General features: G+C 39.7%; 3 protein-coding genes across 3 annotated transcripts; 1 reads left to right on the top strand and 2 right to left on the bottom strand.

The window, feature by feature from the left end:
• Positions 1 to 12,673: 12,673 nt before the first annotated feature.
• LOC131331161 (uncharacterized) lies at positions 12,674 to 15,551 on the bottom strand. Its single transcript, XM_058365030.1, has 2 exons — positions 15,215 to 15,551; positions 12,674 to 15,105 (listed from the first exon to the last, which is right to left on the bottom strand). Exons 1-2 carry the CDS (start codon positions 15,549 to 15,551, stop codon positions 12,674 to 12,676), a joined length of 2,769 nt encoding a protein of 922 aa, XP_058221013.1.
• A 4,392-nt stretch (positions 15,552 to 19,943) lies between these two features.
• Positions 19,944 to 22,208, top strand: LOC131331154 (uncharacterized). The gene has a single exon (XM_058365020.1). It carries the CDS (start codon positions 19,944 to 19,946, stop codon positions 22,206 to 22,208), a length of 2,265 nt encoding a protein of 754 aa, XP_058221003.1.
• Positions 22,209 to 23,361: 1,153 nt separating this feature from the next.
• Positions 23,362 to 24,975, bottom strand: LOC131331146 (uncharacterized). The gene is made up of 5 exons (XM_058365008.1): positions 24,297 to 24,975; positions 24,158 to 24,217; positions 24,024 to 24,077; positions 23,851 to 23,931; positions 23,362 to 23,768 (listed from the first exon to the last, which is right to left on the bottom strand). Exons 1-5 carry the CDS (start codon positions 24,973 to 24,975, stop codon positions 23,362 to 23,364), a joined length of 1,281 nt encoding a protein of 426 aa, XP_058220991.1.
• Between the last annotated feature and the right edge of the window lie 538 nt (positions 24,976 to 25,513).

The following is a 25,513-nucleotide window of genomic DNA, read 5'->3' as shown; positions in this document are numbered from 1 at the left end:
CTCCAAATCTAAGGATAAATCAGAGGATGACACACAGACAGGGACCAAAGTGTTGGATCATATTCTGTCCATCCAACATCGACCTAGCGATCGTTCAGGGCTTGGTTATCATGCAACGTCTTCAACTCCACCGATAGGGAGAAACGGAACTAAACGTCCAAGTAAGAAGACTAATGGTAATGATATGCAGAATGTGATTAATTCTCCTACGATAAAGAAGCAAATGGCAACAGAGATAAATGGACATCACAAGCACAAGGAGGTAAAATCTAAAGTCATTAATACTGGTAAGTCTCAATTTTTTTCTCATGTTGTTAAATTTGTTCCTATTTGTCATTATTGTGGTGTCACTGGCCATATTAGACCGCATTGTAGAAAGAAGCATGCGTCATACTCTTCACATGCTCATGTAGCTCATCCTTATGGTCATAATTATTTTGTGCCCATTTGCCATCATTGTGGAGTTAAGGGCCACATTCGTCTGTACTGCTTTGTCCTTCATGGCTACCATAGGACACCTCTCCATTACCCTAAGTTGAATAATCGTAGGGAGTATTTTCAGAGGCCTAGACATAGGATGCCTTCGCATGCTAATGTTGAAAAACCCATGATCACTAATGTTGAAAAGGGTAAGACTAGACAAATTTGGGTTCGTAAAAATGAGTTGGTCTCTAATGCTGATGATGACCTTGATTCTCTAGATGACTATAGTTCATCCGGAGAGGTTAACCTCGCCTTTTGAGGCTAGGACATGGTTCTATAACCTAGGTTTAATTGTTCTTGCATATCTCATTGCCTAGTGTTATGGAGTTTCATAGTTGCGTGTTTCTTTTGTTTCATATTTGTTTTTGAGTTATTAAATAAAAATTTAAAAAATGATTTCTTTTGTTTTGTTTTATGAGTTGGTTGTGGATTGAGCATGATAGTCTTTGGAGCGTAGTTGAATAACATTAGATTTTATGAACATGTTTATCCATATTTTTATTGCACTTCCTTCATGGTATTCTCACTGCAAATATGTTTGAATGTTAATAAATCACGAGTATTCGACATTCTGTACACTTATCCATGGCTTTTGGGTCAGTTTCTCGATTAGGGACCACCATTCTCATATGCTTAGTTATATCTTGTGTCTTTTCAGAACCGGGACCACCTTTGTTTGGTTTTCGTTGATAGTGCCCTCGTTTATTCCAAAAATAAAGTAAAAGAAAAGAAAAGAAAAGGACAATATATTTCTTGGATTTTGCTTGTCCGGGCGTTCATTGATTAACCGGGCAATTAGGGTGAGGTATTCTCCCTCTATGCGTTCAAGTCAAAAAATGGATAGACCTTGTGAAGGCACCCGTGTTGGACCATTTGGTTAGTAACCGGGTATTGGATATAAGTTATTCTTACTCTCAATATTCTTGTCAAACAGCAGTGGGGTAAAAGTAAAAATATGGTATGAATTTCTATTGATTGCTTATTAAACAACCGCATGTTGTTGAGGGGGAGCTTATGATTAATTATCTGTGACTTGTATGTCAACCCTAGAGAGGTGTATCTTGTTGAGGGGGAGTCACTAGATAAACCTAAGCACTTGAGCATCTTGGCCCTGTTTTGAGTTGCTGAATTTTTTGGTCATGGATGCACACACACACTTTCCTCTCATGTCGATGATCATGGTGTATTGCATTCCTTCTATCTTGCGTGGTGTTATATCATTAAGCGGTGCCTTAAAATATGGATGGCTTTTTCATCTCATCTCATGATATAATACTTGCAATAAAACTATCTCATGCTTGTATTTTCACATTTCTCATTTTCTTTTAGCATTTAGTTTAGTTTTATTTTATTAGATTTTGCGTGCCTGTTAGTCCTTCATTCGGTTATTGAATTTAGTCCTCAAGCTATTTATGCTAATAGTTATGCTTTGCTTAAATTTTTTTTTTTTGGCTGCTTCTATTGGCCACTCATTGTTTAATTCTCCGATATTCGCAATTATTGTTTTATTGTTAATCCTGTTCGCCCTTTGTCATTCCATGTCAAAAAGGGAGAGAATGATGAAAGGGGAAGTAGGTTGCTTATTATTCTAACGTGTTTGGATGTTGAGCTTTGTTTGCAGCTTCTCTACAACTCGATCTTAATCGTTAGATTTTCATTGTATTGTGTTTTGTCATGGAAGTGCCAAAGGGGGAGATTGTAAGGACCAAATTCTGGAGTCTCCTTGTATTGGCAATTCCGTACAACAAAACACATATTTTATATCGAGTTGTAAATTTAATTATTTCTTATAGGCTAGTGAGTCTGTATAGGATTAGAAGGGAAGGAAGGAAGGAATCATTATTATTTGTAATTGAGAGTGAGCGTTCGGGATAAAAAAGAGGTTGACTTTTGCGAGACGAATTTTGGCGAAGACGGATCAATGGATGGATCAATCCTATTATCAATCGGCATAATCTGTTTTTTAAATGAAAAAGAAACGTGGAGAAAATATCTATATATGGTCTTGTTTTTCTAGGTTTCCAACACAGCCTTATAAAAGAGAAAAAGGGATGGCAAGGATTGCGCCAGAGACTGAATATACATATACAGTTATTAAGAAGAAGGCAACGTGCGGCGGCAGGAGCAAAAAGATTGAAGCAACAGTTCTACTTCAGAACTATTCCAAAGGAGAATTTTGATTAGGTTTTTTGGAGGGCTTGTGGACTCAAGGCTTTTGGCAATTAAGATCACTGGGTGCAGTTTACGTGTGACTCGGCAGGTGATACTTAAAACATTGTGAGGATTTACTTCGTTTGGATAGGTATATCTGTAACTGCACAATGATTATAGTGATTTGATTCCTTCCCGTGGTTTTTACCCATTCTGGGATTTTCCACGTATATCTCTGCATTGTGGGTTTGATTGCTTGCGTAGTTTTTGCTGATAGTATTATTTTGTGATTCAGATTCATATTGTTAGGGTTTTTTAAGGATTGTTAGGGAACTGTGATTTTTCAAACTTGAAGGTCGTTGTATCTTGGGGAAAGAACGCCATCCAACCCCGTGCAGAAAGGGGTGTATCATTCCGTAGGAGGGCGCCATCGCATGCTTCGACCACCCCACAGGCTATTCTTATCTTTTCTCTAATAATATTGAATTGCCTTACTTGGTTGATTATTGTTCTTATTTAGGCATTTAATTTCTAACCGAATTTTCCTAATCATATAATTTTCCCAATAATCTAAGGAATGAAAATTGTTAGGGTTTTCTGTAAGTCTTATACTTGCCTTTGTGTTGGCTGATTATTAAAATAAAATAAAATAGCATTTGTTAGTAGCCCTGAGTTAAACGTTGTTTTGAACTCATATGATTGGTTTATAGACTCGGGTGCTAATGTTCATGTGTGCGCTGATAAAAATATATTTTCATCATATTATGAGGAATCATGCTCAAAAACTGTAAGCATGGGAAATGGGAGTGTGGCCAGGGTACTAGGAGAAGGGAACACTAGTTTAAAGTTGACCTCTGGCAAAGTTATCATTTTAAATGGAGTCTTGCATGTTCCGGACATTAAGAAAAATCTAGCTAGCGCTTCTTTATTAGTTCGTCATGGTTTTAAGGTTGTTTTGGAGTCAAATAAAGTTGTCATTACGAAGAATGGTAGTTTTGTTGGTAAAGGTTATTTAGTTGACGGTTTGTTCAGTCTTAATGTTGTGAATTTTTATTCAAATAAAATTGCTTGTTCTTTGCCTAAAAGTTATTCAGTTTCTAATGTTGAATGTTGTGGTACTTGGCATGGCAGACTTGGGCATGTAAATTTGAAAACTATTAAAAGGATGATGAGTTTAGAGCTCATTCCAAAATCTATAGTTGATGTTAAGGAAAAATGCCAAGTGTGCGTACAAGCAAAACTTACTAAAAAATCATATAAATCAGTCATTAGAGACACAACTTTATTAGAGCTTATACATAGTGACACTTGTGACATTAATAACGTGCTTGCCCGTGGTGGTCAAAGATATTTTATAACCTTTATTGATGATTTTTCAAAATATTGCCATGTGCATTTAATCCATCACAAAAGTGAGCTTTTTGAAAAATTTATAGTCTTCAAAGCAAGAGTAGAAAATCAGTTGGAAAAGAAAATACAAATATTAAGGTCCGATAGAGGAGGCGAGTATGCACCAACTAAAATGGGAGTTTTTTGTGAAACGCATGGTATAATTCACCAACGAACTCCTTCTTTTTCACCTTAATCAAATGGAGTAGTGGAATGTAAAAATCGTACGTTAGTAGATATGTTTGTTGGAAATTGACTAGAATTCCTAAATTGACTAGGATTCCTATTCCTATTCGGTTTAGGTTTATTTAGTGTTTTCCTACAAATAGGGACCTTAGGGGTTCCTAGGGTTATGGTCTTTTGTTCAAGGGCTTAGATATTAGGGTTTTGTTTATGCTCTTAAGGTTCCATCAAGGGTTTGTGTCTCCCTTTTGGGTTCCACCAAAGATTTGTCCCTAGATATCTGTTTGGTGCTTCAAGTAGAGTTACGGGTATAGCCGGCTCTTTGTTTCTCTCCCCGTTTATAGTGAATCTTCTTGCTCTTTTCCCCGTGGAGTACGTTCTTGCTTTGTGCTTGAACGGAACCACATATATCCTTGTGTTCTTATTTATCGCTTGTTGATTTGTTATATTCTCAATTTCGTGTTCGGCACAACAAATTGGTATCAGAGCTCCGGGTTTCAATCCGAGACTTTTGTTTTTCGCTGCGTATTGTGCAATTGGTGATCGTTTCAATGGTGACTCGTTTTGAAATTGCGAAGTTCGATGGGCAGAGCACTAGCTTCAGTTTATGGCGTACTAAGATGAAGGCTTTGCTTGTTCAACAAGGATTACACAAGACTTTGTTGGGAAAATCGAAGAAGCCTGCTGATATGCAGGATAGTGTGTTTGAGGATCTCGATGCAAAGGCGCTCAGTTCGATTCAGTTGTGTTTAGCCGATGATGTGCTTCGCGAGGTCGGGGAGGAGGATACTACTGTCGGTATTTGGTTGAAGTTGGAAAGCATCTATATGACAAAGTCTCTTACCAACCGGTTGTATTTGAAACAGCGCCTTTATACGTTTCGTATGAGGGAATGTACGCCCGTAAAAGACCATCTAGATGAGTTAAATCGAATTATTATGGATTTAAAAAATATTGATGTTGTGATTGATGATGAAGATCAAGCCCTTATTGTGTTATGTTCTTTGCCTGCATCTTATGAGCATTTTGTTACTACCCTACTTTACGGGAGGGATACGATTTCCATGGAGGACGTTAAGTCTAGTTTGTATTCGAAAGAATTGAGGAAAAAAGTATCCGGTGAGGGTGGTGATTTTGATGCGCAGGGTTTAATAGTGCAAGGAAGAACTTCTGAGAGGGATTATGGCAGTAGAGGGGTTTCTGGCTCTCGTTCCACAAATCAGGAAGTAAAGTGTTTTTACTGTAGGAAATACGGGCACATGGTGAGAAATTGTCCTAAGTTGAAAAATAAGGATAATTTTGAAGATAAGGTTGTTGCTGGTATTGTTGAAGAAGATTCCGACGATTCAATTATGGTTCTTTCTGTGAGTGTCGGTGATGTCTGTTCGAATACCGAATGGATTTTGGACTCCGGATGTTCTTACCACATGTGTCTGAATAAAGATTGGTTCGTTACTTATGAATCGGTCAGCTGTGGTACAGTTCTTATGGGGAATAATATGCCCTGTAGAATTGTTGGGATTGGAACAGTTAAAGTCAGAATGCATGATGGGTTTGTGAGGACGTTGTTTGGTGTTCGACATATACCAGATTTGAAGAGGAACCTTATCTCTTTGGGTACTCTTGACTCTTTGGGTTGGAAGCATACCGCTGAAGGTGGAGTCTTGAGGGTTTTGAAGGGTGCTCGTGTTTTGATGAAGGGTCGAAAATTGAATAACCTCTGTGTGCTTGATGGTAGTATGATTATGGGTGCTCCATCTTTGGGTTCTTCATCGGTGAATTCGAGGTTGACTAAGTGTTGGGTTTTTAACTCTGTGGTAGAGTCGGTAATTAACTCCGTGTGGAGTTTGAGTAGATCTTCAAGTGCATTCGGGAGGGATGCGTTGGGTGGGAGGTGCCCGTTGGAAGATAGATGCTCAATTTGGAGGCATGTGCGGCTGGGTTTCCTGAGTCTCGTTTACAAGGTCAAGCAAGTGTGCTTGAGCCTTGCTCGTTTGTGCCGTTGGTGATGGCCCCGTGGGGGGGCTTTTGGGGGAGATGAGCGATTAAAGGAGAGGATTGCCTATAGTGTTGAATTCGATGGAATTCAAGTCAAGGTGGAGATTTGTTGGAAATTGACTAGAATTCCTAAATTGACTAGGATTCCTATTCCTATTCGATTTAGGTTTATTTAGTGTTTTCCTATAAATAGGGACCTTAGGGGCTCCTAGGGTTATGGTCTTTTGTTCAAGGGCTTAGATATTAGGGTTTTGTTTATGCTCTTAGGGTTCCATCAAGGGTTTGTGTCTCCCTTTTGGGTTCCACCAGAGATTTGTCCCTAGATATCTGTTTGGTGCTTCAAGTAGAGTTATGGGTATAGCCGGCTCTTTATTTCTCTCCCCGTTTGTAGTGAATCCTCTTGCTTTTTTCCCCGTGGAGTACGTTCTTGCTTTGTGCTTGAACGGAACCACGTATATCCTTGTGTTCTTATTTATCGCTTGTTGATTTGTTATATTCTCAATTTCGTGTTCGGCACAACAAATTGGTATCAGAGCCAGAAATTTACAGACATAAATTTTGAACCGTAGAATTTATCCACGCTTCGAAATCCATATCTCAAATATCCACTGTTCAAGCGAACAGTGTTGATTTTTTTATATGCAGGCTCCTATTTCCGATTTGGATTTCAAATCGTTAATTACATACTTAAAAATAAAACCTCCGATTAATAAAGAATAAAGAACAAGAAATAGACTGGAATAATTTAACTTTATTGATGATTGGGGTTTAAAACCCTTGTTTACATCAAGACAGAGAATACTGGATACATTTAGAGGGATTGGAACCCTTTACCTATCGCTTGATATGCTTACTCTTACTGGTCTTCGAAATTTGTTGAAGATTGCAGGTGGTAGTGAGCGAGTAGGTTGCTTTGATGGTTGTAGATCATAGTGGTTTTGCGTGAATGGGGTATATCTTCTCTCTCTCCGTATATTTTCTACGTTGAGGGAAAAGAGGTGTGATGGTGAAGAGTTGAGAGATGAAGTATGAGATCTGAGGTTTGAGATCTTGGGGTCGATGAGAGATAGATGAGAGATGTTAGGTCTGATCTGAGATTGAGGTCCTAAGGTAGATGAGAGATAGGTGAGAGAGCTCCAAGGTCTGATACATACGATGAGAGAGATCTCCGATCCTTTTCCTTTGATGATGGACCTCATATTTATAGGGGCTTCTATCATCAAATGCTTGGCCGCCAAATAATTCATTTGAATTTGAATCATTGTTGCCAGAGGATAGGATGATATCATATCTTCTCAGTCTTTTTAAATTTTGAATGTTGGTTGCATCAGATGACATCCATCTTGTAATATTCTTCTGCTTCCACAGGAGTGTTTATTGGGCTCTACATACTAATTTGAGACTACGTGAACCCATATTTGGTTTGTAGGCCCTGCGAAATGTGGGCCTACATGATTCAACTGAATATTTGATTTGTAGGCCTTGCGAGATTTGGGCTTATATGGTTCGACTGATTTGTAGTCTTGCTACTTCTTCCGCAGACTCATATATTCGCTAGGCTTGTCGGGCCAACACGTGTTTGTTGATTCGCAGGCTTGCTGGGTCAACACTTCTTCCGTAGGCTCATATATTCGTTAGACTTGTCGAGCCAACACGTATTTATTGATTCGCGGACTTGCTGGGTCAACACTTCTTCTGCAAGTTCATATGCTCGTTAGGCTTGTCGGGTCAACACATGTTTGTTGATTCGCGAGCTCGCTGGGTCAACATGCTTTTAGACTCTTTACATGCCTTTTAGTCCGCAAGCCCAACATAAGATATTCATCAATCTTTGGTTGAAATTTATGTGCCAACAAATGCCCCTCGTGAGTCGTGCAAGCAAGTTTTGACTTGCACGAGTCACGATCTCTTGGCACTTCTTGTAGTAAGATGGTCTTAATATCTTGAATGTGCTGCATTTTTTGCAAGTCCTTGTTTACTTGAACTCAAGCTTTTGGTGGCCGTGTCTTTTGACTTTGCAAGGCCCGCACCTCTCCTTTTTTTGCTTACCCTAATTTTTGGCTAGGTTTTTTTTTTTTTTTTGACCTAGCGGGATTTTTTAATTTTTTATACCCTAATTTTGCCTCGGCTGCCCTTGCGGGTTTTCAACCTAGCGGGGCTTTTTTTTAATTTTATTTTTAACAACCATTTTCATGAGCACTTTATTTTTGTGCTGATTTTTTTTTTATCATAGGCTTTTATATGGCCTCACCTTTATGGGGTTTTGAATGGGCAACCCTTTCCCATGTAGTATTTCCATATATCATGAATATTGTGTGTAGATTTTTTGTAAGCCTCGTAGGCCTTTTCTTTTTGTATAACTTCTTTGAGGGTTTTGCATCTACAGGCTACCCTTTTTCTTTTTTTCTTTTTTTTTTGTTGATATTTTGGTGTGGACCAAGCCTAGTATTTCACTGCAGCTAACAGCTCTTTTTTTTTTTTTTTGTGTGTGCGCGCGGGCGCGCGCGCGTATCTTTTCTAAGAATCCAAGTCTGAGTAGGACTTATTCTCAGGTTCCCTTCTTTGCAGTAGAACTTTATAAATTATCCAGCAACTTTTTTTTTTATACTGGTTTTTTTTTGTTGTATAAATCCATATCATAATAGGATTCCAAAATCTGCATACTCTTGTTTCCAATAGAGTTTGAAAAGGACACTTGTTTCTCTTTTCTTGTCCCATTCTTGGACTCTTGCCTTGGCCTATCAGATTGATGCCAAGATTTTTATTTTTTTTTTAATAAGAAAGCTCCAACAACTCCAATAAAAGCTGCGAATTTTCCCCTTATAGGAGTCTTTGACCAGAAGGTTTGGAAAGAACTCTTTCATTAAGGCTTCTTGAGAGACCTGACTCATTTAGAAGTCAAAAGATATGCACTGGCTTCCCAAATTTTATCCCATGTAGAGTTGTTTTGACGACGACTTCTCTTTACTCAATAAGTCGTATTGGCTCCTTATATATAGAGCTGTCTCTGTAAAAAAACCTCTGCACATCTACAGATTTCGTCTTTTGCAGTAAGGAATTTTCTTCTTTCCTCAAACTTCAATTTCTTTTCTTTTCACAGCACTTTCTTCTTTGCTGATGCTTTTCCTTTTTCTTTTTTTTTTTCATCAAGCAAATACCAGGTCTTTCCCCTTCTAGCTTTAACAGATTCCTTGCTCAGGTAAGTTGGTTTTTTTTTTTTTCTTTTCTTCTTTTTTTTTTTTTTTGCCATAGTAATATCATTTTTTTTTGCTACAGTAATTCGTTTTTTTTTTTTTGCTACAAATTTTTTTTTTTTTTTTGCAGTAGTTTCCATTCATTTGCTGCAATTTTCTCTTTTCGACAAGTCTTTTTCTTTGACTCTGTAGCTGTGCAAAGCTTTTCAGTAAGATGTCAAACATCTTCTTTTTTTTTACTTGGTTAAAATCCAAACACCATTCTTTTTTCTAATCTCCAGCAAGTCACCTTACTTTTCCTTGTTTGAATAATAATGTCCCACGGCCTGCATGGTATATTGTACTGAAACATATTTTCTCCACAAAAAGCTAGCCCAAAACTCAAGTTAAAAGGCTGAGTCTCACCTTTTTTATTATTGTCATAAGACTCTCTCTTTTTTTTAACGCCCTTATTTTTGCTCCTGTTCTTGATTTTCAGGGCCTATTTGCGCAATTCTATTTACCGTTGCTTGCAAGGTAACAAATTTGTTGTTACTCGGTTCAATTCATGTATTTATGCTCCTTATCTGGCTCTAATTCCTTTCGGGGAATTTTTGTCACTTTTGGCTTTAGTCTCTTGTGAGAGGCTTTTGTCAGGCTCATCTCCAAATCCATTTGGACTCTTCTCTGATACCCTTGTTGTTGAGGATTTTGTCGACTGGTCTTTCGATTTTCTAACAGATTCTCCTCTCATTTTCGTCTCTTTTAAGGCCTTTGAGAGGTTTAATCATGTTATTGAATTTGAGGATTCTCCTGCTTGTTCTCCTTCAAAGGTTTTGCAGAAGATTCCTGTAAAAGGGTTCAACATCTGTCTTGAAGAAGGCTTTGCTGAAAGGGAATTTTTCTTTATTTGTCTCTTAGACTTTTGAGATTCTCTTAATGGCTTTATCTTTGCATTGCCAAGATTCTGTCGGAGAGAATATTCTTCATTTGTCTTTAGAGGCTCTCAAAGGAGCTTCCTTTTGGCTTTGGCTCCCAAAGGCTTGTGTTGATCCCCTTTCTATGGGTTTGAAGCTGTACCTGACATCTGCTTCCTTACAGGGGCTTTTGTTGAGATCCAATTACATTTAGGGCTTTCAAGGGTTTTCATCCTCTTTTGTCCTCATGGGATCCTTGTTGAAAGACTTTTAAGGATATTCATCTTTATTTGTCTTTTGCTATGAGTGTCTTCATTTGAACTTCATTGGCTGTGCAAATTGAATTGACCCCTTTTCTTTCTTTCTTTTTTTTCTAGCATCATAAATTTTCCCTTAAAAAATGCTCGAGATCTTCCCCTCTTTGTCCAAGCTCACAAAACATGTCACTATTCATGAAGATGAGATTTTGCTCAAAATCTAGAGTTGGAGTTGTTTGTCTTCATGCAAGGCTTCGTAATCTTCTTCCCAAAGTGAATTAGTCAAGTATTCTACTGTGGAAGAAGCACTTGATGCTGCTAATAGTTTTCCACCCTTGAATACTAATATTGTCGCTTTGGTTTATTTGAACTCTATTTTGTTCGGATTTTTAGACTTTATTTAGCTGTATACAGTTTAAGCTCTTGCGGGCTAGGAGCATGGTTTATTTATTGAGATTGTTTGAACTCTTGCGGGCTAGGAGTATTTATTGATGTTGTTTTGCCGTTCACAGTTTAGACTCTTGCGGGCCAGGAGTATGGTTTGTTTGGTTTGTTGGGGTTGTTTTGCCGTTCACAGTTTAAACTCTTGCGGGCCAGGAGTATCCTTAGATTTATCACCTTGGATTTCGGTGAGGTGTTTTAGCAGTTTAGCCGCATATTGCACCATTGGTGGTTTGTTTATTTTTTTTATGAAGGATCTAGGATTAATTGCATCATTACTAAAGATGTATATCCCAACTAGGTTGGCACATACACCCCAGCCAATCACGTGCATTCCTAGAACCACCCATTTTTTGTTTGCCCTAATTTTTGCCTAGGTTGGGTTTTTTGACCTAGCAGGACTTTTTACACCCTAACTTTTGCCTAGGCCGCCCTTGCGGGTTTTCAACCTAGCGGGCTCTTTTTTTTTTTTTTTATGCCCTAACTTTTGCCTAGGCCGCCCTTGCGGGTTTTCAACCTAGCGGGCCTTTATTTAAGGAAAATACCTTTTCAAGAACCTTGCATTGGTGGGAGGGATGATCCGCTCGCCATCCATTGTGATCAGCAAATAAGCCCCATTAGAATAAACCTTCTCAATGACATAGGGCCCATCCCACTTAGGCTCAAGCTTTCCTTTAGTCCTTCGAGACATGGCTATTGGTCTTCTAACCAACAACACCAAATCCCCTTTCTTAAATGAACGAAGCCGGACTCGCTTATTGAAAGCGTTGGCCATTCTTTGCTGGTATATCTCCAAGTTTTGTTAAGCATATAGTCTTCTTTCATCCAAGGCTTCAAGCTCTACCATCCTTATTTTTGCACTTTCTTCTTCCGTTAGGGATTCCTGTATTGCTACTCTTAAAAAAGGTATTTGTACTTTGAGTGGCAATACAGCTTCCCCCCTAAACACCAAGGAATAGGGTGTTGCTTGAGTTGGAGTTCTATGCGAAGTTCAAAAAGCCCATAATGCTTCTTGTAACTTCTCATGCCAAGTTCTTTTATTTCGCTCAACCATCTTTTTGATAATTTTGCATAGAATCTTATTGAAAGCCTCAGCTAAGCCATTAGCAGGCGCATGGTATCGCGAAGAATGGTTGATCTTTATGTTGTACTTGGAATATAACCTGTATAATGGACCACTTCTGAAGGGTTGCCCATTATCAGTTATGATACTATCTGGGACCTCAAACCTATAGATGATATGGGTTCGGATGAAATCTAAGACATTCCCACTCTTCATTTCTTTCAAAGCAATTGCTTCTGCCCATTTTGAGAAATAATCTTTGGCAGCTATGATGTATTTATCACCTGCAGAGGATGATGGCTTGATAGGCCCAATAACATCGATGCCCCATGCTACAAATGGCCAATAGCATGTTGTCACATGTAAAGGCTCTGGAGGCTGATGGATAAAATTTCCATGATATTGGCAAACTTGGCAACTTTTTGCATAATTAATGCAATCAAAAATCATGGTTGGCCAATAATATCCAAGACGTTTTAATTGCATATGTAACTTTGGACCACTTTGGTGTGCTCCACATACACCACTATGAACTTCCGCCATAACTTCATGAGCCTGTTCATTGGCTATGCAACGCATATACATTCCATCTAAGGATCTTTTGTATAATGCGTCCTTCTACATGATGAATTTTGTGGCTTGACGCTTTACCGCTGCCCTTTTTGCTTTATCCTCTGGAAGCCTACCATGTTGGAGGTAATTTATAAAGGGCTCACGCCAATTTTCGTCACCTTCTTTTATTGTGGCTGCAAAAACTGGCAATACTTCTGAGATTTCAATTAAGGGTCGTAGAACTCTTCTTTCTCCAACTGTAACAGTTATTGTCTCCCTATCAAGCAGGGAGAGCGAGGCAGCCAAACTTGCCAAGGAGTCTGCTTGAGCATTTATTCTTCTTTTAACATGGAAAATGTTAACTTTCTTGAATTGTGAAAGCAACTGGCTAGCCCTTTCGTGGTATGGGGCCAAGCTTGCTTTTTTAACGATATATTCTCCACACAACTGTTTTATCACCAACTCAGAATCTCCACAGACTAAGAGCTCTTCGATCGGTATTTGCAATGCCAATTCCAATACAGCAATTACAGCTTCATATTCTGCCTCATTGTTTGAACATCCTTTTGTCAAGGCAAAGGAATAAGGGATTATGGCATTATTTGGTGTGACGAACACAACACCGATTCCAGAGTTGTTATTTTTTATATCTTCTTGCTTTTGGCCATTTGGACTCCTTGTTGCCCCATCGAAGTACATCTCCCATGCTTTTTGAACTTCAACTTGCATGACCTCTTCATCTGGTAGATCAATGGCTAGAGGTGAATTATCAGGGATTGGGTGCGCTGCTAAAAAGTCTGCTAAGGCTTGACCATTTACTGCTTTTTGGAAAACATAAGCAATTGCAAATTGTTGGAGGATTACAGCCCATTTTGCAATTTTCCCAGAGAGTATTGGCCTTGACAATATATACTTCAAAGGGTCAGCCTTTGATATCAATTTGACTTCATGCTCCAAGACGTAATGTCTTAACTTTTGCAAGGCGAACACCAAAGCGAGACATGTTTTCTCAATCGGAGAGTAGTTGAGTTCTACACCAACCAAAGTACGACTTAGATAATACAAAGCCTGTTCTTTCCCTTGTTCGTTATGTTGGGCCAAAAGGGCTCCCAATGAGCAGTCAAGAGCAGCAATGTATAGCAACAATGATTTTCCTTTGGTTGGGCTCATAAGTACCGAGGGTTTCATGAGATATGCCTTGATACTATCAAATGCGTTTTGGCATGATTGATCCCATTCGAAAGGTATACCCTTTTTCATTAGCCTTGAGAACGGCAAGCATCGCCCTGCTAAGTTAGAGATGAACCTTCTTATATAGGTTAATCTTCCTTGTAACCCTTTCAACTCCTTCAAATTTTGGGGGGGAGGCATTTCGAGGATAGCCTTGATTTTCGCAGGATCAATTTCGATTCCTCTGCTTCGAACTACAAACCCAAGGAATTTACCTGAACAAACCCCAAAAGCGCACTTTAACGGGTTCATCTTTAGCTTGTACCGCCTTAAGCGTTCAAAAATTTGCTTCAAGTCATCCAAATGATCTTCTTTATTTCTAGTTTTGGCGACAAGATCATCAACATAGCACTCAACGATGTTATGCAACATATCACCAAATATCACTGTCATTGCTCTTTTGTATGTTGCCCCAGCATTTTTTAGACCAAAAGGCATCACCGTATAGCAAAAGATCTCTTTTGGAGATCTAAAAGCTGTCAACTCTTCATCTTCGGGGGCCATTCGGATTTGATTATAACCCGAATATCCGTCCATGAATGACAAGGTTTCGTAACCTGTGGTTGCATCAACCAAAAGTTCGGTGATGGGTAAAGGAAAGTCATCTTTAGGACAAGCTTCATTGAGATCGCGGAAGTCAATACAAATCCGTATTTTCCCATTCTTTTTCGGAACTGGGACTATGTTTGCCAACCAAGTCGGGTATTTAACCTCTCTAATGAATCCGGCTGTAAGGAGTTTATCGACTTCAGCCTCGATTTGGGACGTCAATTCTGGCCGTGTCCTTCTTGGTGCTTGTGTAACAGGCCATTTCTCAGGATGGATTGCGAGTCTATGAACTGCAACTCCAGGATCAAGTCTAGGCATCTCGTTGTAAGTCCATGCAAAAACATCGCGATGCTCTTTTAGAAAAGAGATGTACCTCTGAGCCTCTCCCTCTGCCAAGTTTGCACTGATGAAAGTTGGCTTATTCTCTCCTTCATCACCAAGATTGACTTCGTGAAGCTCGTCAATTGTAGCCTGACCTCCTTCTTCAGATTGTGTTGGTATGGGATATGTCTCATCTTCAATCCCATCATCTGAGGCCCCTTCCACTGTAATCATATTTACAGAGAGCTTTTCTTCCGCGGCTTGATAACCCAATCCTTCCCTGGTGGCCACAATAGGACTTCCTTGCTGAAGGGATTTGGCTTGTGCATGAGTTAGCACAGAGTCAAAAGGTGCTACTGTTTGTGTGGATACTTTTTCAGGATCAAGACCAACTTTCACTAACGTTTTTGTAATGTTTGCAGCAGAACTTGGTCTTATTGGACTTGATATCTCCACAGTTTTGAGATTATGATCCTGAACTTTCTTTTGCAGGGACTACAAATTTACGATAGTTCTCCACATATGTGCATTCTGCCTTCTGTAATGGCAAGACAAATGCATCTTTTAACTCCAAAGTTGGGTTTATCGGAGCTAAAGCACTTGTCCCTGGCTTCCTTTGAGACTTTGGAATGTAGCGAAATGCCCTCTTTGTCGGAGATTTCACGCTTTTAGTATCTGTTGAGCCCTTCACTCTATTTTGCGAAGCCTTTGTGTAAAAACGAGCATCCGCATAGTAAGCTTCAACCCCATTAAAGGGATCATTATCCGCAACAATTATCCCTTCATTTATAGGTGGAGGTAATGGATATTTGATGCACTGATGGTAGGTAGAGGGCACCGCCATATGATTATGTGACCATGGTCTCCCAAGCAAGGCATTGTAGGAAGTGTCTACATCAATCACCAGAAACTCGGTATCTTCCTTGATGCCACCAAATTTAGTTCGCAATTTAATTTTCCCATGGGGCGTTGTTCATTTTGATTGAACCCTTGAATCACCAGAAGACATGGCTGTAATTGGGATAATCGAACCCCTATTATGCCCAAAGCCCTTTTTGGCAGTAAATTTACTACGGACCCGCCATCAACCAAAACCCGAGAGATTTTGGTGTTAAGAACAAGACCAGTGATGAACAAGGGTCGATTGTGATATGGTGTTTCATCATACATATCCTCATCACCAAATGCTACTGTAGACAAGCATGTAGTTGTGCTCTTTTGCCCCTTTTCTTGGACCTCCTTGCGAAAATCATCCGGATTGGACAAGGCATAAACCAATAAATTTCTAAGTTCTGGTGACATCATCAAGGCATCATATATGCTTACCAGAGCTGGGATCTTCTTTAGATGGGCAAGAACATCATATTTCACTTGCTCCTCTTCTTATTCCAGGTGTTTCAACTTCGAGACAATCTTCTTCTGGTAGATCCTTGAAGTCTTCTGGTATGTTACTTGGACCTAATGAAGTAGCGAGACCTTCTCCTGGTCCGGATAAAGCAGCGAGATCCTCTCCAAGAAGATATCCTCAAAGATATCTTCTTAATATCTTGGAGTCCAAGTGTCGCCATTTTTGTGGTACAACCGTTTATTTTAAGTTTGAGGATCCTGAGGCTGTGATTTGCCCATTGGAGACGATGTTTCCTGAGAACTTTGATCATTCTTCACAAGAGTTTGTCTCCTCTTTGGACCAATTTAGAGCTTACATTGATTCTCTCTTTGAGGGCAAAGATTCCATTCTAGAAGGAAAAGATGTACAAGCTATCTTAAACAAATTTGAGAAGGGGCGTGAATTGCTTGTCTTGGGGCGAGTTAAAGCAAGCTTAAAGGCCCCTAGCATTTCTTCATCTTCAGAATATTCAGCTTCGGCATCTAATCGTTCGCAAGGGGAATCAAAGCATGACTCGCAAGGAGAAACGAAGGATGAGGATGATGAGAGTGAGGATGAAACTGACGAGTTATATAATTATACCCCATTGTCAGATTGTTCTCCTAAGAGTGCTTTTAAGGGTATTACATCTTGCTTGCATACAGAATCATTTTTTTTTATTGATATTGTTTGCTCATCTTTGTTTTACTCTCTTTCCAGGTCATCCTTCTAGCCATTCCATAATATCAACAGCTCTTAGCGGATCTCCCAAACCTACTGGTATAACACCCTCTCTTTTTTTTGTCACTTATTTTATTGTCCCCATTTTTCTAGACTTTATTTGTGTCCTTCATTTTTCAGGATATTTACCCTCGAAGTCTGCCACATCTTCTGCTGCTATGGCTACCTTCAAAGGTATACAATTCTTGTGTTGAAGCAAAGAAAATTGTCTTCTTTCTTTTCTTTTTTTTGTCTATCTTAGATCATGCCTCTTCAAAGAACTCGTGGCAAGCTACCTCTTCAAATTTGTTGCCTTCATCAACCCCACAAGTCCAAAGCACTGGTAAATTTTTTACTAATTTATTTACCTTGCAAATGTTTGACCTTTCCTCCTCTCTTTTTTTGACATGACGCTTCTTTTTATAGGAGAAGCTTCTTTCGATGACTTGATGGACCCTGTTGAACTAGAAGGGTTAATTGCTAGGATCGAGAAACCTCCTGTTCAGTCCATCCCTCTTTCCTCTAGCGAGGCTGCTGTCCACATCTAGAAAGGCCTTTTTATCTCACTCTAGTCATCCACAATAAGCATTGACATTATTACTCAATCCAATGGAGTTATTTCCCTTTTGAAGAAATGATCATTGATGACGAAAATTCATCTGTTGGGTCAGTGAACATGGTGCAAATAAGCGAGCCTAAAGAAGGGGACGGGAAGGAGGTTGTCCATGTGTGCAAGACATATCTGACTTATAAAAGACAGCCCCGCAATCAGCCAAGCCATAGTTTGCAAGTACCAGTTACACAAGAAGAAGTCCCAAAAGAGGAGGAGCAAGTGAAATATGATGTTCTTGCCCATCTAAAGAAGATCCCAGCTCTGGTAAGCATATATGATGCCTTGATGATGTCACCAGAACTTAGAAAGTCATTGGTTTATGCCTTGTCCAATCCGGATGATTTTCGTAAAGAGGTCCAAGAAAAGGGGTAAAAGAGCACAACTACATGCCTGTCTACAGTAGCATTTGGCAATGAGGATATGTATGCAGAAACACCAGATCACAATCGACCCTTGTTCATCACTGGTCTTGTTCTTAACACCAAAATCTCTCGGGTTTTGGTTGATGGTGGGTCCGCAGTAAATTTACTACTCCCTCCGTCCCTTTTTTGTGTCCAGTATTCCATTTTGGGCTGTCCCTTAATAAGTGTCCATTTTGTAAAGTTAGAGGGGTAAAAGTTGGTGTATTGTCTATTTTGTCCCTAAAAGTAGATTTTATTTTGAAAAGTTAGTGAATAAAAGTGTAATGATGATGGGTAAGTAGGAAAAGAAGAGGAAAAAGTTGATGTGAAAAGTGTAATGATGATGTCTTTTTAATAAGTTGGAGTTACGAAGTAGGACACTTAAAAAGGGACGGAGAGAGTACCAAAAAGGGCTTTGGGCATAATAGGGGTTCGATTATCCCAACTACGGCCATGTCATCTGGTGATCCAAGGGTTCAATCAGAATGAACAACGCCCCATGGGAAAAATCAAATTGCGAACTAAATTTGGTGGCATCGAGGAAGATACCGAGTTTCTGGTGATTGATGTAGACACTTCCTACAATGCCTTGCTTGGGAGACCATGGTCACATAATCATATGGCAGTGCCCTCTACCTACCATCAGTGCATCAAATATCCATTACCTCCACCTATAAATGAAGGGATAATTGTTGCGGATAATGATCCCTTTAATGGGGTTGAAGCTTACTATGAGGATGCTCGTTTTTACACAACTGCATCGCAAAATTGGTGAAGGGCTCAACAGAAACAGATACTAAAAGTGTGAAATCTCCGACAAAGAGGGCATTTCGCTACATTCCAAAGTCTCAAAGGAAGCCGGGGACAAGTGCTTTAGCTCTGATAAACCCAACTTTGGAGTTAAAAGATGCATTTGTCTTGCCATTACAGAAGGCAGAATGCACATATGTGGAGAACTATCGTAAATTTGTAGTCCTTGCAAAAGCAAAAGGCATGAAGCCTATAGTGTTCCATGCACTTGGTGACATGGAAAAGAAAGTTCAGGATGATAATCTCAAAACTATAGAGATATCGAGTCCAATAAGACCAAGTTATGCTGCAAACATTACAAGAATGTTAGTGAAAGCTGGTCTTGATCCTGAAAAAGTATCCACACAAACAGTAGCACCTTTTGACTCTGTGCTAACTCATGCACAAGCCAAATCCCTTCAGCAAGGAAGTCCTATTGTGGCCACAAGGGAAGGATTGGGCTATCAAGCCGCGGAAGAAAAGCTCTCTGTAAATATGATTACAGTGGAAGGGGCCTCAGATGATGGGATTGAAGATGAGACGTATCCCATACCAACACAATCTGAAGAACGAGGTCAGGCTACAATTGACGAGCTTCGCGAAGTCAATCTTGGTGATGAAGGAGAGAATAAGCCAACTTTCATAAGTGTAAACCTAGTAGAGGAAGAGGCTCAGAGGTACATCTCTTTTTTGAAAGAGCATCGCGATGTTTTTGCATGGACCTACAATGAGATGCCTGGACTTGATCCTGGAGTTGCAGTTCATAGACTCGCAATCCATCCTGAGAAACAGCCTGTTAAACAAGCGCCAAGAAGGACACGGCCAGAATTGACGTCCCAAATCGAGGCTGAAGTCGATAAACTCCTTACAGCCGGATTCATCAGAGAGGTTAAATACTCGACTTGGTTGGCAAACATAGTCCCAGTCCCGAAAAAGAATGGGAAAATACGGATTTGTATTGACTTCCGCGATCTCAATGAAGCTTGTCCTAAAGACGACTTTCCTTTACCCATCACCGAACTTTTGGTTGATGCAACCACAGGTTACGAAACCTTGTCATTCATGGACGGATATTCGGGTTATAATCAAATCCGAATGGCCCCCGAAGATGAAGAGTTGACAGCTTTTAGATCTCCAAAAGGGATCTTTTGCTATACGGTGATGCCTTTTGGTCTAAAAAATGTAGGGGCAACATACCAAAGAGCAATGACAGTGATATTTGGTGATATGTTGCATAACATCGTTGAGTGCTATGTTGATGATCTTGTCGCCAAAACCAGAAATAAGGAAGATCATTTGGATGACTTGAAGTAAAGTTTTGAACACTTAAAGCGGTACAAGCTTAAAATGAACCCGTTAAAGTGCGCTTTTGGGGTTTGTTCAGGTAAATTCCTTGGGTTTGTAGTTCGAAGCAGAGGAATCGAAATTGATCCTGTGAAAATCAAGGCTATCCTCGAAATGCCTCCCTCCAAAAATTTGAAGGAGTTGAAAGGGTTACAAGGAAGATTAGCCTATATAAGAAGGTTCATCTCTAACTTAGCAGGGCGATGCTTACCGTTCTCAAGGCTAATGAAAAAGGGTATACCTTTCGAATGGGATCAATCATGCCAAAACGCGTTTGATAGTATCAAGGCATATCTCATGAAACCCCCGGTACTTATGAGCCCAACCAAAGGAAAACCATTGTTGCTATACATTGTTGCTCTTGACTGCTCATTGGGAGCCCTTTTGGCCCAACATAACAAACAAGGGAAAGAACAGGCTTTGTATTATCTAAGTCGTACTTTGGTTGATGCAGAACTCAACTACTCTCCGATTGAGAAAACATGTCTCGCTTTGGTGTTCGCCTTGCAAAAGTTAAGACATTACGTCTTGGAGCATGAAGTCAAATCGATATCCAAGGCTGACCCTTTGAAGTATATACTGTCAAGGCCAATACTCTCTGGGAAAATTGCAAAATGGGCTGTAATCCTCCAAAAATTTGCAATTGAATATGTTTCCCAAAAAGCAGTAAAAGGTCAAGCCTTAGCAGACTTTTTAGTAGCGCACCCAATCCCTGATGATTCACCTCTAGCCACTGATCTACCAGATGAAGAGGTCATGCAAGTTGAAGTTCAAAAAGCATGGGAAATGTACTTCGATGGGGCAACAAGGAGTCCGAATGGCCAAAAGCAAGAAGATCTAAAAAATAACAAATCTGGAATCGGTGTTGTGTTCGTCACACCAAATAATGCCATAATCCCTCATTCCTTTGCCTTGACAGAAGGATGTTCAAACAATGAGGCAGAATATGAAGCTGTAATTGCTGGATTGGAATTGGCATTGCAAATACCGATCGAAGAGCTCTTAGTCTATGGAGATTCTGAGTTGGTGATAAAACAGTTGCGTGGAGAATATATTGTTAATAAAGCAAGCTTGGCCCCATACCACGAAAGGGCTAGCCAGTTGCTTTCACAATTCAAGAAAGTTAACATTTTCCATGTTAAAAGAAGAATAAATGCTCAAGCAGACTCCTTGGCATGTTTGGCTGCCTCACTTTCCCTGCCTGATAGGGAGACAATAACTGTTACAGTTGGAGAAAGAAGAGTTCTACGGCCCTTAATTGAAATCTCAGAAGTATTGCCAGTTTTTGGAGCCACAACAAAAGAAGGTGAGGAAGATTGGCGTGAGCCCTTTATAAATTACCTCCAACATGGTAGGCTTCCAGAGGATAAAGCAAAAAGGGCAGAGATAAGGCATCGAGCCACAAAATTCATCATGTGGAAGGACGCATTATACAAAAGATCCTTAGATGGAATGTATATGCGTTGCATAGCCAATGAACAGGCTCATGAACTTATGGCGGAAGTTCATAGTGGTGTATGTGGAGCACACCAAAGTGGTCCAAAGTTACATATGCAATTAAAACGCCTTGGATACTATTGGCCAACCATGATTTCTGATTGCATTAATTATGCAAAAAGTTGCCAAGTTTGCCAATATCATGGAAATTTTATCCATCAGCCTCCAGAGCCTTTACATGTGACAACATGCTCTTGGCCATTTGCAGCATGGGGCATCGATGTTATTGGGCCTATCAAGACATCATCCTCTGCGGGTGATAAATACATCATAGCTGCCACTGATTATTTCTCAAAATGGGCAGAAGCAATTGCTTTGAAAGAAATGAAGAGTGGGAATGTCTCAGATTTCATCCGAACCCATATCATCTATAGGTTTGGGGTCCTTGATAGTATCATAACTGATAATGGGCAACCCTTCAGAAGTGGTCCATTATACAAGTTATATTCCAAGTACAACATAAAGATCAACCATTCTTCGCGATACCATGCGCCTGCTAATGGCTTAGCGGAGGCTTTCAATAAGACTCTACGCAAAATTATCAAAAAGATGGTTGAGCGAAATAAAAGAACTTGGCATGAGAAGTTACAAGAAGCATTATGGGCTTATCGAATTTCGCATAGAACTCCAACTCAAGCAACACCCTATTCCTTGGTGTTTGGGGGGGGAAGCCGTATTGCCACTCGAAGTACAAATACCTTCTTTAAGAGTAGCAATACAGGAATCCCTAACGGAAGAAGAAAGTGCAAAAATAAGGATGGTAGAGCTTGAAGCCTTGGATGAAAGAAGACTATATGCTCAACAAAACTTGGAGATATACCAGCAAAGAATGGCCAACGCTTTCAATAAGCGAGTCCGGCTTCGTTCATTTAAGAAAGGGGATTTGGTGTTGATGGTTAGAAGACCAATAGTCATATCTCGAAGGACTAAAGGAAAGCTTGAGCCTAAGTGGGATGGGCCCTATGTCATTGAGAAGGTTTATTCTAATGGGGCTTATTTGCTAATCACAATGGATGGCGAGCGGATCATCCCTCCCACCAATGCAAGGTTCTTGAAAAGGTATTTTCCTTAAATAAAGGCCCGCTAGGTTGAAAACCCGCAAGGGCGGCCTAGGCAAAAGTTAGGGTGTAAAAATAAAAAGTCCCGCTAGGTCAAAAACCCAACCTAGGCAAAAATTAGGGCAAACAAAAAATGGGTGGTTCTAGGAATGCACGTGATTGGCTGGGGTGTATGTGCCAACCTAGTTGGGATATACATCTTTAGTAATGATGCAATTAATCCTAGATCCTTCATAAAAAAATAAACAAACCACCAATGGTGCAGTATGTGGCTAAACTACTAAAACACCTCACCGAAATCCAAGGTGATAAATCTAAGGATACTCCTGGCCCGCAAGAGTTTAAACTGTGAACGGCAAAACAACCCCAACAAACCAAACAAACCATACTCCTGGCCCGCAAGAGTCTAAACTGTGAACGGCAAAATAATCTCGACAAACAATTTCAATAAATAAACAATGCTTCTGGCCCGCAAGAGCTTAAACTGTGTACGGCTAAACAAAGTCTAAAAATCCAGAATTCAAATAGACAAAAAAATCTAGAGTTCAAATAAACCAAAGCGACATTATTCAATGGTGCAAAACTATATGACTGAAAGAAGCTCAATTCATCAAAGAAGCTCTAGCAACATCAAGTGCTTCTTTCACAGCATCATAATGCGCACTTTTCTTCTTGCATTGCTTAACAACATCCAAGGCGACATGAAGATCCTTCTCAAATTTAGAAATAGTCTTGGAATACTTGGATAAATTACTTTGGGAAGAAGAATGCTTGGCTTTGCATGAAGACAATTCAGACTCAAGTTTTTTGAGTAACTCCTTCGTACGAGCAATCTCCCCTTCAAGACTGGTGACATGCTCTGAAAGTTAAGAGACGGAAGAAGTCGTCTCCTCATAAGAACTGGCCATTTCTTCAAAATTAGTCTTTTTGACCTCATATTGGGCCTCAAGTTCTCCGAGAGAAACATCCTTATTAGGAGTACCTGATACTTTGGTCCATAAAACAGAATATTTAACCAAAGCTTTCACCTTCTCGTAAAGAGAACTAAGATCCACTTTAAAACTCTTCAAAAGGGAAATAACTCCATTGGATTGAGTAATAATGTCTTCTATGCTTATTGTGGATGACTGGAGTGAGATAAAAAGGCCTTTCTGGATGTGGACAGCAACCTCGCTAGAGGAAAGAGGGATGGACTGAACAGGAGGTTTCTCGATCCTAGCAATTAACCCTTCTAGTTCAACAGGGTCCATCAAGTCGTCGAAAGAAGCTTCTCCTATAAAAAGAAGCGTCATGTCAAAAAAAAAAAGAGGAAAGGTCAAACATTTGCAAGGTAAATAAATTAGTAAAAAATTTACCAGTGCTTTGGACTTGTGGGGTTGATGAAGGCAACAAATTTGAAGAGGTAGCTTGCCACGAGTTCTTTGAAGAGGCATGATCTAAGATAGACAAAAAAAAAAAAGGAAGACAACCTTTATACAAGAAAGCGGCATTAAAAAATTTTCTTTGCTTCAACACAAGAATTGTATACCTTTGAAGGTAGCCATAGCAGCAGAAGATGTGGCAGACTTCGAGGGTAAATATCCTAAAAATGAAGGACACAAATAAAGTCTAGAAAAATGGGGACAATAAAATAAGTGACAAAAAAAAGAGAGGGTGTTATACCAGTAGGTTTGGGAGATCCGCTAGGAGCTGTTGATATTATGGAATGGCTAGAAGGATGACCTGGAAAGAGAGTAAAACAAAGATGAGCAAACAGTATCAATAAAAAAAAATGATTCTGTATGCAAGCAAGATGTAATACCCTTAAAAGCACTCTTAGGAGAACAATCTGACAATGGGGTATAATTATATAACTCGTCAGTTTCATCCTCACTCTCATCATCCTCATCCTTCGTTTCTCCTTGCGAGTCATGCTTTGATTCCCCTTGCGAACGATTAGATGCCGAAGCTGAATATTCTAAAGATGAAGAAAGGCTAGCGGCCTTTAAGCTTGCTTTAACTCGCCCCAAGACAAGAAATTCACACCCCTTCTCAAATTTGTTTAAGATAGCTTGTACATCTTTTCCTTCTAGAATGGAATCTTTGCCCTCAAAGAGAGAATCAATGTAAGCTCTAAATTGGTCCAAAGAGGAGACAAACTCTTGTGAAGAATGATCAAAGTTCTCAGGAAACATCGTCTCCAATGGGCAAATCACAGCCTCAGGATCCTCAAACTTAAAATAAACGGTTGTACCACAAAAATGGCGACACTTGGACTCCAAGATATTAAGAAGATATCTTTGAGGATATCTTCTTGGAGAGGATCTCGCTGCTTTATCCGGACCAGGAGAAGGTCTCGCTACTTCATTAGGTCCAAGTAACATATCAGAAGACTTCGAGGATCTACCAGAAGAAGATTGTCTCGAAGTTGAAACACCTGGTCGAGAAGAGAAAGGAGTATCAAGAATGATCGGAGCAGCCCTCTTCCCCGTCTTCTTCATTCTCTTCTTTGAAGTCTTAGGCTGGTCGTCTTCTTCATTCTCTTCTTTGAAGTCTTAGGCTGGTTACTTTGTTGGTTACTTTGTTTTCGTTTCAATTCTGGGGAAAACTGAAGAACAACAAAGGAAGAAGCTATCCACCAACGAGCATAAGGCTCTGTCACAAATGTAGGGGGATGAAAACAATTGATACTTCGGTTCAACTGGATTGCAACGGCTTATTCGTGCCTCTTCACTGGAACCCTAATTCGTCGTCTGAACCCTAATCTGCAAAATAGACAGGGGGTGAGTGCACCTTTGCCTCTCGTGGCAAAGGCCCTCCGATGCCTTGGTTAAGTATCACGTACTATGCTCCCCAATACGAATGAGGGAAAACAAGCCCATAATTCATATTCTCAACACAAAATTTATACTGCAAAAAGTGATTTTATTCATAATCCTTAAAACTCAAGAGGGTGTTAGTCGTACCCTTGTGCAACTAAAATAAAAAACTAGAACAAGGGAATTATATTCGTAATTCCCACACAATCACGTAGTGCAA

Source organism: Rhododendron vialii, chromosome 1a, assembly GCF_030253575.1.
Source record: "Rhododendron vialii isolate Sample 1 chromosome 1a, ASM3025357v1".
NCBI classification, from domain to species: domain Eukaryota; kingdom Viridiplantae; phylum Streptophyta; class Magnoliopsida; order Ericales; family Ericaceae; genus Rhododendron; species Rhododendron vialii.
The sequence above is the reverse complement of the archived record's forward strand: the minus strand, read 5'-3'. Positions and strand labels throughout refer to the sequence as shown.